The 12,229-nt window shown below is 41.6% G+C and overlaps 1 protein-coding gene across 1 annotated transcript in view; it reads left to right on the forward strand.

The window, feature by feature from the left end:
• LOC126427996 (protein phosphatase inhibitor 2-like) overlaps window positions 1–8,751 on the forward strand; it is a 39,860-nt gene extending 31,109 nt beyond the window's left edge. Inside the window, exon 3 of the mRNA XM_050089880.1 lies at window positions 8,449–8,751. Coding sequence (XP_049945837.1) covers window positions 8,449–8,751 — 303 coding nt within the window. The remainder of the gene's footprint in view (window positions 1–8,448) is intronic.
• Window positions 8,752–12,229: the final 3,478 nt, after the last annotated feature.

The raw sequence follows: 12,229 nt of genomic DNA on the forward strand, positions 1-12,229 counted from the left end.
AAGAAGTTGTCCAATGAAGGATTCTGACGATAGGTTTTCAAGGCGAGTCGTCGCTTCGCAACTTCCCAAGAGCACTCAGAATTCCACCAAGGAGGAGAACGGGTCTTCATTACTGTAAACTCTTTTTTCTTAGGGATGCTGATGCCAGCTGCGACGTTCATAACATCGAGTAAAACTGGGTATGCATCTTCGTCTCGTAAGTCACGTCTCGTATTTGCGAGTGCCCGCCGAACCGTTTCCTTATAAGAGGCCCAATTGGCTTCCTTGATTTTCCACGGACTATTAGAGTAACAGATGCACGTAGTATCGAAGTTGATGTTAATGTGAAACTGTATTGGGAGATGATCGGATCCCATTGAATCCTTTTTAACGCACCAATTAGATATTTCAGTAAAGCAGGGGGTGCAAAGAGTTACATCAGCTGCGGAGGGTCTACGGAGAGGTGAAGTTATCATAGTAGGAGAGCCATCGTTGAGTATCACTAGGTTATTATCTTCGATAACGCTTATCAAGGTCCTGCCGTTCCTGTCTGTCACGTCTCCTCTTCTCGCTACATGGTGGGCATTCACGTCTCCAGCTACGATAAAGGGAGGACGAAGCTGACTTACACTCCTGGAAATTGAAATAAGAACACCGTGAATTCATTGTCCCAGGAAGGGGAAACTTTATTGACACATTCCTGGGGTCAGATACATCACATGATCACACTGACAGAACCACAGGCACATAGACACAGGCAACAGAGCATGCACAATGTCGGCACTAGTACAGTGTATATCCACCTTTCGCAGCAATGCAGGCTGCTATTCTCCCATGGAGACGATCGTAGAGATGCTGGATGTAGTCCTGTGGAACGGCTTTCCATGCCATTTCCACCTGGCGCCTCAGTTGGACCAGCGTTCGTGCTGGACGTGCAGACCGCGTGAGACGACGCTTCATCCAGTCCCAAACATGCTCAATGGGGGACAGATCCGGAGATGTTGCTGGCCAGGGTAGTTGACTTACACCTTCTAGAGCACGTTGGGTGGCACGGGATACATGCGGACGTGCATTGTCCTGTTGGAACAGCAAGTTCCCTTGCCGGTCTAGGAATGGTAGAACGATGGGTTCGATGACGGTTTGGATGTACCGTGCACTATTCAGTGTCCCCTCGACGATCACCAGTGGTGTACGGCCAGTGTAGGAGATCGCTCCCCACACCATGATGCCGGGTGTTGGCCCTGTGTGCCTCGGTCGTATGCAGTCCTGATTGTGGCGCTCACCTGCACGGCGCCAAACACGCATACGACCATCATTGGCACCAAGGCAGAAGCGACTCTCATCGCTGAAGACGACACGTCTCCATTCGTCCCTCCATTCACACCTGTCGCGACACCACTGGAGGCGGGCTGCACGATGTTGGGGCGTGAGCGGAAGACGGCCTAACGGGGACCGTAGCCCAGCTTCATGGAGACGGTTGCGAATGGTCCTCGCCGATACCCCAGGAGCAACAGTGTCCCTAATTTGCTGGGAAGTGGCGGTGCGGTCCCCTACGGCACTGCGTAGGATCCTACGGTCTTGGCGTGCATCCGTGCGTCGCTGCGGTCCGGTCCCAGGTCGACGGGCACGTGCACCTTCCGCCGACCACTGGCGACAACATCGATGTACTGTGGAGACCTCACGCCCCACGTGTTGAGCAATTCGGCGGTACGTCCACCCGGCCTCCCGTATGCCCACTATACGCCCTCGCTCAAAGTCCGTCAACTGCACATACGGTTCACGTCCACGCTGTCGCGGCATGCTACCAGTGTTAAAGACTGCGATGGAGCTCCGTATGCCACGGCAAACTGGCTGACACTGACGGCGGCGGTGCACAAATGCTGCGCAGCTAGCGCCATTCGACGGCCAACACCGCGGTTCCTGGTGTGTCCGCTGTGCCGTGCGTGTGATCATTGCTTGTACAGCCCTCTCGCAGTGTCCGGAGCAAGTATGGTGGGTCTGACACACCGGTGTCAATGTGTTCTTTTTTCCATTTCCAGGAGTGTATTAATTGTCTCCAGTCATCTTCCACGATACTGTGGTGGGGAGCGTTATACAACGAGACAACTGTAAAGGTTTTGTGGGCAGTTCGTATTTCCACAGCAACTAATTCAAGGTTGGTGACAGGTACGTGTAACGGGTGTGGTCGATGCGGCAGCGAAGTTTTTACCAGTATAGCTACGCCGCCCCACCCATCGAGACGGTCTTCCCTTACTATAGAATAATTTTGAAAGCGAACAGTTCGTTCGAATTTGAACCAAGTTTCACATAACAGAAAGATATCAGGCTGACTTACGAACAGTTCTCGTTGCAGGCTTTCTCTATTAGAATTAGCCGATCTCGCATTCCACTGCAATACTTTTAAAGCCGCCATAATTTAGGGAAAGAGAGATAGAAATATGCCAGTAACGAGGTGCCGGATACCTGCGGGTTCCCAGCTGCCTTCAGGTGGAACAGCCTGTACTAGACACTTAAAATAGTGTCCAGTTTCAGAATGAACCCATAGTATAGCGTCGAGTTATTTGGGTAGTATTCTGAAGGTTGAGTGTTCACATCTGTTTTTTTACATTTTTATCGAAATGACTGTGACCATTATTTTTAGTCAGTTATGGTGTAAACATAATTTTTATTTTTCATCTGTTTCCACATCATTTACATCACCGATTCAACTTTTTCATTTGTTCTCATTTTTGTTTTCTTTTATTCTGTTTTCATTTGGCCTCCATTCTTAACTGATTTTAATTATTTTCGTTCATCTATTGTAATATTTAAACGTTTAAAACTGTTGATCTAACTGGCAAAAAACAAAAGGCGAAATAATCTATTTGTATTGGCTATGCAATGTGATCAAATATTTATTTTCCATTACGTACGTTTCTTGGATGGTAATTGTCATACAATCATTTAACCCATAAATTCTTGCCACACACGTCACAGATGGAGATTGAAACTCAACAAAGTTTTTTTATTACAAGGTGTACAACCTTGCTTCCGCCGTTTGCGGATAGGTGGCGACAACGGTAAGTAGCGGTCGAAAGAAACAGATCGCAGACGTCAGGCAGTTAGCTCTGACCTCGGTCAACATAACCTCATTCAAACATTAGTCGATCTGAGTCTGCATCATAAAGTTGTTCTTGATTGAAAATGTCAGTTTACGAGCCAATTGTGGTGATAAACATATCAGTAAATTAGCCTACTATGCCTATTTACATTCACTACTTTCATATGGCATCATATTTTGAGGTGATTCGTCATTAAGAGAGAAAATATTCATTGCACAAAAGGGTGTAATCAAAATAATAGCTGGGGTCCACTCAATATCACCTTGCAGACATTTATTTAAGGAACTCAGGATATTCACGGTACCTTGGCAATACATAAATTCACTTATATTTGTTATTAATAACCCACCACAATTAAAAAAAAGCGAAGTGCATAGCTACAACACTAGATGAAAGGATGATATTCACTATTCTGAGTTAAATCTGACTTTGGCACAGAAAGGGCTGAATTACGCTCCCACAAAAATCTTTGATCATTTGCCAAATAGCATTACAAGTCTGACAGATAGCCAGCGAACATTTAAATAAAAATTAAAAGAATGACCACTCCTCCTACTCAATAGATGAATTTTTAGGTCTGCTGGAAAAAAATTGATATACTGTAAAAAAATTTGATTAATTGTTTTGTGTAAAGAAAACTCACGTAAAGTGACACGTTTCACATCATTACGAAATGTCTTATTGTAACGTCACCGGTTTTTCTAGTTGGTAGTTGATAGATTAGTACTGATCGGCCCTGGCAAAAACTCGGCGATAGTCGGTAGAGCGGTAAAGAGACGTTACAAAAAACTGCGCTGAACTGAACTCTCGACGTGTGCGTGATATTTACTTCACCAACTGTGACCAATATTACGCTACTCGTCGTAATTAACTCTTTTATATCCGATGGTTTAACAGTTGCTATAAAAATATTAATGATAAGTTCAATTCAGTTCCACCAACACCAACTTCCCCATAGTTTGGTTGTAATTTCAAATTTCTAATAAGTCGTAACATTGCGATTGCTTCCTAACGTCAAAGAGTTTCTATACATGCGCCGAGCGCTTCAATCAAATATTATCGCAGCACGCAAAAGATCACAGTTGTTTCTCTAAACAATTTTGTAATTTGTAATGAGTAAATTGGCACGAAAAGGTGGTTTATTTCACAATAACAATCACTTCCTAACAAGGCCGTGAGGAAGAAGCTTTCCGAGGTGGCGGTTTTGGGGGGGGGGGGGGGGGAGGAATTTATAAATTATCTGCTTTAAAACTATTGCCCAGTTCCAGAGTCCATTTGCAATTACGAATGAAGTTAATTGTCTATCACTGTTCAATGCCTAACTAGAGTTGAGTTCGAGTTATCTAATTAAAAAGTTCACTTTGGACTAATATAAGGTAGTCCTCCATCTGAATTCTAAACGATGTTATAGTCGAAGTCAGTGTTTCGTTTCACTGCGTCATAGTAGATCATATCAATCCTCGAAAAACAATCTAACCGCGTCTACATTTACGAGGATTCAAGTAAGTCTCACCAGCTTCGGCTAACTCTCGTAATGTAGAGACAATGGATCAAATTTTCCTTAGCCATTACTCACGATTCTCAAAGAGTACTCACACAAAGTATTCTTTGAGATCGTTGGTTCTAATTAGCTAATTTTAATTATAATGATTTTGCGATTTACTATGATTTTGAGTTCACTGAGATTCTATCTTCCTTTTGTAAGTTGATAAATTACTAAGTATAAGGTTCTTGTTTCAACTACTGGTTATTATTCAAATAATAGTGATAAATGTAGGATGATCAGATGCAGCTGTTTAAAAAGGAGGACAGGCAGCTTCGAAAAGGAGGACAAAGGAAGAAAAATGAGGACACATCAAACGGGTCAACTGCAGATGAGGATACTACCTGTCAGCTTTGGACAAGTCACGTGACTGCCGGTGGTGATTCCCAGAGCAATATTTTTTTTATTTTAAATTAAAAACATTGATTGTGGTGACAGTGTGGGATCAATTGTTTTTATATTTACGCCTAGTTCTAAGATTTCACAAAGACGGCTGCCTAAACGCCACTCCTGATTGGCTACTTTCATTTGACTTGTCCAACGTTGACGGGTGGTAACCCCATCTGCAGTATTCACCATCAAACATACGTTCAATTTAAATAAATGAGTTTATTATTTATACACATAACATACATACATTCTTTAACAATTATTGATACTTCTCGGAGTAACCAATTTTTTGCACAAGTTTAGGCTTACTTAACAGATAATTGTAAAATGACACACATGAAAATTCTTTTAAATTATATTGGACCATCAACAGACCTTCCACTGATTCAAAGTTTAATCTATTCCTCTTATCAGTCCACTGTGTGGCAGTTAGGGAAAATATTCTTTTGGCATTAGCATTATGCCCTGAAATACTGAAAAAGCATTCAGCAAGCTTCAGCAACTCTGAGTGACAGTCAACTTACTTACTGTGACAAAAAAACTTTGCCCATTTCTTACTACAAGATAAAGTCCTAAATTCTGCATCATCATTATTCCTTTTTAGAAATTGCCTGAAATTGCAGAACTGATCAAAGCATTTTGCATCTTTAATTTCAAAGGCTTTACATTTCTACTTCTTTTGTCCTGTTATGTCAACAAGACGGAATTGTTTACAAAGCGAAAAACATAAGACCATTCACCTCCTTTCATTCGAAGCACTGCTACCAACATCTACAATTCAATCGGCAGCTGACGACATGTAAACTGCACTTCAACCTTCCGAATACAAATAAATTGAATGACTACGAAACAATGAAATAAAACCATGACAGTTAATATGTCGAGTTATTTCTTACCTTTATTGGCCACTGAGACGTATGTTCCGCTCTATATAGCTTATATTCTGCTTCAAATTCATCCCTCCTTTTGTTGAAAGCCGGATATTTGCAGGAAAGGACATCAGAAAACGTACACTTTCGTTTAGGCATAGCCAAATATTTTACGTAACTCACTCAGTTAAAAATTACACTCACATATCACACATGCACTACAGGAAGCCTAGCCAACGCAAAGCGAAGATACGAAACCAAAATTTTAAATAATCGATATTTGCATTCGCTTATAGTCGATCAACGGTAACATCGACAATCCTGGTGCCACCAACTAACACCGCCTTCGTGTGTGTTTATCACGAAGGCTGTGCCAATAGTTAAAGTATTTATGAAAAGAGCAATAGAACGTGACGAATTATTATATTACGCTCAACTTTGCGAAAAAGCCGGGCACTATAAAAATCTGCCCGGACCCCTGACAAAGAGCAAAAATGGCGGACATATCCGGATTAATCCAGATGTCTGGTCACCCTAGATAAATGGAACTTTGGTTACTTGTTCATTTGAGAGGTGGCATGAGCCCCCTCTCATATTTCTATCTTACTCTGAGTAATTCGATTTTCCTCTCTAATTGCATGCGGTGAAAAGTTGCTATTCCTTCACACGCAGACTTCCCACGCAGTGTCTCTCGTCACACGGGTGGTCCGGTGACAGGCAGGTTCTGCTGATCTTGAAAGGGTTAAGCTGATGGGTGTGAGGGAGTCGAGTGGATGCTTTCCAGACGCCGACATTGTTATGAGAGCGGCGGCGACACGCCCGCAGGGGCCTGGAGGAGTGGCTGGGCTAGAGATTCCGTTACTTCGCAGAAACTTTAGTGAAACCACTTTCTGGTGGGCTACCAGCGAGGCGTGGGAATGACTTGTGTTCCCAGGCAGTCTTGGCGGGCAAATTCCCGCGTTTCCTGCAAAATCATAACTGTGATTGGCTTTCCCAGGGAATAGCTCTGTGACGTAGCAAAATCGGCGCAGAAATTGGCGCCAAGTATCTCCATTGGTGGACTCGTAGTGCGTCGGCAATAGAGTGGAATTTTCCGCCGGTTTTCGAGTTGCTGATTGGAACGTTTAACCACGACCACTGTCGTGGGAGCGGCAATGTTCTGTGTTCGACTTGTGCGGGTGCTCTTGAGGAGAGTCGGCTCTCGCCTTTCGGTCAGACTAGGTTACAAGACTGTGCTCTCACTGCTCGTTGCTCTGGACAGCCTGCCTTCCATTGGCTGTCTAAGATACTTTCATTTAATTGTAACTGTTTGATGAAGTTGCTGAAGTTTCGACTTCAACGTAACTTTCCGAGTACAGTTGGCAATTGAGCATTCTGCGTACAAGTGGCCTATGTTGTCCGTCTTGAACAGTTTTGGCTAAAGTCGACTGTATCGGAGTTACTGTGTGACTTCGCTTGTTAAAATCAATCGCTGTACCATCAGTGATTGTGTGGCGAACCTTCTTCGTCTCCCTCAGAGGCGCATTTGCATTGATAGGAAGTCTTTCGTCTGGAACAACCAGACCAGGATAATTTGTTTCGGGATATACTCGCGACGTTATCATCACCATGACGGGACGTCGAAGCAACCAGCCATCGCTTCCGATACGCCAGATCGTGTCTTTGCAGTTAAGAAGACAGGTTGGTAATGTATGTCCGCAGCACCGGCAAATTAGGGAATTTGCTCTGTGATAATCAGAGCTCGGCAGAGCATGCCTGTTCCCATCTTTTTATTACGTGGTTCTGTCTTGGATGTTCATTGCCCAAGTTCTCACTACTGTAGCAGCAATTAATGTTGGGATGGCTGGGTGTTTCTCTTAAAATTTGAGTTACAAGGAATTGGCTCCACATACCACTTGGTCATAAATGTCACAAGCTAGTTTATGGACAACTTCACCTTCACAGCATTTATTTGAGTATCCAATTTGACGTATTGTAAATGTTTCATGTGTTTTGTTATTATTTTGAGTTTAGTCATAATAAATCAAATTGTTATTTTGGACAGAACTTTCATTCTGTGGATTAGTAAAGTAACCCTTTCATTTCTCACTACGTTAATGAAACTTTCCTTTATCAAATTAATTTCTGTCAAATTAAGTTATTGCAGGTGCCAAACTCTTTTCTACTCCACTTGCAGGGTCAGTTACAGTCAGTTTGCGTTTCTTCTTAATCCATGTGCAACAGCAAAAGTAGGAGCTAGAAAAGGGGGCTTAGAGCATCATTTCCATATGAAGATCCGAGAAGAATTTAATGTTAAATACACTCCTAGCCCCGGCACCTCGCACACTTTTCATGGAATTTGGAACTATTTTTTATGATCTATGGAACAAGTATTAACGTATGTACGTACATATGTATGTATGTAATTTGCTTGCGAGGTGGTTTCAGCTGTTCAGATCGATTTGTCCCCCCATGTGGCAGCTGGCAGCCCCATGTAGTGAACCTCTACACTGTCCCTCTGCCATCTGCACAGGTAAGGGTAAAGTTATTTGTGTGAACTCTACCTCCAGCTTGCCCTCTGTTGCAGTCGGTGAGTGCCTGCGACCTGGCGTCGAAGCTGCTGTCGCTGAGCTCGACAATGCCGACGGTGGTGGAGAACCCGGCAGTGACTAACCACAACACCTCCAACACGTCGCTGTCCGAGGACCTCTCGGACATGGACGAAGAACGGCTGACGGAAGATGAAAAGAAGAAGAAGCTGGAGTTCGAGCTGCGTAGGAAGGCGCACTACGACGAGTTCAAGGTTGTCAAGAAGATGCCACCTCCCGAAGAGAGCGATGTGGAGGGCGACAACGACGATTCCAAGAAGAAGCGGAAGAAGGGCAAGTAGGGGGACTGCGGGGAGACTGTTCACTTGTGTGCGACTCGGCCCGCGGGGACAGTGTGAGCCAGACCCTGGATGTGGGTGTGTTCCATCTCCTGTTCCTGTTGTCACTGCTAGAAGCCGCGTTTATTGTGAGTGCTTTGTGAGGGCGTGGTTTCATTTATTGTGAGAGACAGAGAAAGCTGTCTGGTGGAACTATCTGTCCACTGCAAGTTTTACATACTAACTGCTATACAATGTTTGCAGCAGTGGAATGATTTTTTTATAAACTTTCATTACTTGTGCCATGCTTCGGCAGAGTTTCTTTACTTCTCATTCTGACTGTGCTCCTTGCAGTGGTGGGAGACATATTGCTTTCCCACTAACCTGTTTCTGAATTAAGCTCGATACAACTTTACTGTACTGCAACTTAGCTATTTTTCCTTTTAAAAAACCACAATCAATAAAAATGTATACTTCCAAATACCTGTCTCTGCAGTTGACCGAATGACAACTTGATACGACGTGGAATATGTCAAATAAGATATTTCTCTATATAAAAAAGCGGCTCTGTGTTGCTCAATTATGCAACTATTTTTCTTTGATTTCAAAAAAATTTGATTAATATTAGCGAACCACATACAAATACTTCTTATTCCTAAATACATCTATGGACTAGAAGGAACTATCAAGCAGAAATAAATTTAATTTGTTTCCAAAATTTCATTTATCTACCAGCACCTTTAATACAGAAGGGAATTAGTCGAATATTTTTATACCTGTATATTTCGTTCCTTTCTTTCCAAAAGTAATGTCAAGTTGTGAATAGTTCTTGACCTATTGTTGTATTCAAGAATGCTTCCATTATTTTTAAAATGTGTCTGAATCTGTACATCAAGTTTCGTAAGAGTAATTTTTAAATAGTTGCCTACATGAAGTTTAAAGATGGAGACAAATACTATTCTTACAGAAAATTTCCCTGCTTTGAATACTGTCTGCCTCTACGTGGAATTGACCCACAAAATTATTTTGTATGATATCAGTAAATGGAAACTTGGAAAGTAAGCTAGTTTTCTAATGCTTTCATCATGAAAAGCAAGTGTCTGAGAATATATGTTGTATGTGGCTTCTAATTCACGATCTGACCATATGCACATCGCAGGAGCTCTGCAGTTTTATGTTTCCCTTGCAGCTCTGGTAATGCCTCACCTTGTGCAATTGCAATCAACTATGTCTAACTCATACACATTTTACGAAGAATCTGTCAGTACTACTTTTAATACTGTTGAATGAATGACGGGAAAAGCCATACTCATCACTCCATTCAACTGTGGTGGTAACACAGAAATTCAGCTTGGGGATCCAGGCCCAAGTTTCACTGAGGTTTACATGCATCACCCATACTCTACCTTCCACAAAAGTTAGTTGTGTGTAAATGTCGAGTGCATGTAGAGCGTCCTGTTCCGTTCACGTTTTAATGGGCAAAAGTGGAATAAGGGTTGGTGGATGAAGAAATTCAGTCAGTACTCTGACTACTACTCTCCGACTACTTCTGTAAGTAGAACATCAACAAAAAACATCCTTCAGTCACAACTGTTGGTGTAGAAAAAATTGTCTGGTATAGTAGTAAAGTAAGCTGTCTCAGTATATATGAGTAGAATAGCTGAGAGAGGCCGAGACCACTCTGCAGTGTTGCCAGCTTTATCCCTACCTGCCAATGGCATCATTGATGATGTCATTCACTGTTAGCAGATTACCCCTCCCACACATCAGACAATCGCCTTATGTAAGGGCCATAAATTCAGCAACTGGTGGGAAACTTAAAACAACGTCATTGTGCCACAGAGTTTTCGCCCACCCCTCTGACATCATTGCTCAGAGTCCTACTCTCCTAAGTCTAAATTCGCGGGAAACTGAAAATATGCAATTATTGTATTAGTTGAAAATACAGTATGTTGAAAGTAGGCCACTTGTGCTAAGTATAGGATTCAAGATGGTAATTCAAGATAGCCTCTGTGTTTTCCCCAAGCTGTATAATTTCAGAATTCCAGATGAGGGACCTGCAATTATGAGTACAGTCCACTGGCCCACAAACTCAAGATTGCGATCCAAGATATCTGATAGGTTTGTCCCTTACGCCACAAACTGCTTTAAAATGGGGGCATATTCTAAATCCGAGAATCACATGTGCTGACTGTAGAAATCAGCCCTAAGTTTAAAATGGCGGGAAATAAGAAAAATCACTGGTTTCCCCACTCCGATGACATAACAGTTCCTCACTCTTTGTTTAAACCCTGAAGCTGATTTGACTTAAGCTTATATCTTATTTTGCTATGATTAAGCAATTTCCACCACACAGTTGCTGGCTCACTTGTACGATTTAAGCATTTACTGTAAAAATAGAATATGAATATTTATGTTATAACCTTTGTAAATTTCAAAAAGGCATATGATTGCATCCATAGATCTTCAATGATGAAAATATTAAGGAATTTTGGACTTCATCGTAAAGTAATAAAAATGATACAGTTAACCTTAACAAACACCAAATCCAAAGTAAAATTTAGAGGAGAAATATCTGAACCATTTACGATTAAAACAGGGTTGAGACAGGAAGATTGTTTATCACCATTGCTATTCAATTGTGCTCTTGAATATGTAATAAGAGAATGGTACAAGGAAAATCCTATGAATATTAAAATTGGAACTAAGAAAGATAAAATAAACCTAAATTGCTTGGGATTTGCTGATGACCTAGCATTACTAGCTAATAATATTCAGGAAGCCACGAAACAAATAACAAGCTTACAAAATATAGCACAAAAATTAGGACTCCAGATATCATTTGAAAAGACTGAAATAATGGTAACGGATCCACTTGTAATAGATCACATCACAGTAAACAATAGGGAAATTAAAATAGTGAAACAATTTAAATACCTGGGTGAAATTATAACACACAAATTGGACGAGAAACCTGCATGGCGAGCAAGAACTAATAAAATGATAAAAGCTCAAAAACTAACATGGTCTACGTACAATAAAAAATGTCTATCAATTAAAACAAAATTAAAACATTACAAGACGGTGGTTCAACCAGAGGTTACATACGGAAGTGAAACTCTTTTTAAAGTCACCCAGAAAAACAGAATTGACAAAATTTTAAAAGTAGAGAGAAGAATTGCTAGAACATGCATAAATAAGAAATATCAAAAAGCTGGGCAATGGCGGATAGTTCCAAATGAAGTGGTATACAGAGAACTGGAGCCCATCACTGATACTATACGAAAGAAAAGGATCTCTTTTTGTGGTCACATTCTGAGGACACCAGAAACCAGATTATCAAGGAAAATTATTGAGAAACTCTGGAATTTGAAACAACAAGGAGGATGGCTTAAGGAAATAAGAGAGGATATGGAAGAACTGGAAATAACTCTGGATGATTTGCAGAACAAAACGCCAAATTTAAAGAAGTTGAGGGACACAGAAATAAGATTTAAACCAA

The sequence above is a fragment of the Schistocerca serialis genome, chromosome 12, assembly GCF_023864345.2.
Source record: "Schistocerca serialis cubense isolate TAMUIC-IGC-003099 chromosome 12, iqSchSeri2.2, whole genome shotgun sequence".
In the NCBI taxonomy this organism is placed as follows: domain Eukaryota; kingdom Metazoa; phylum Arthropoda; class Insecta; order Orthoptera; family Acrididae; genus Schistocerca; species Schistocerca serialis.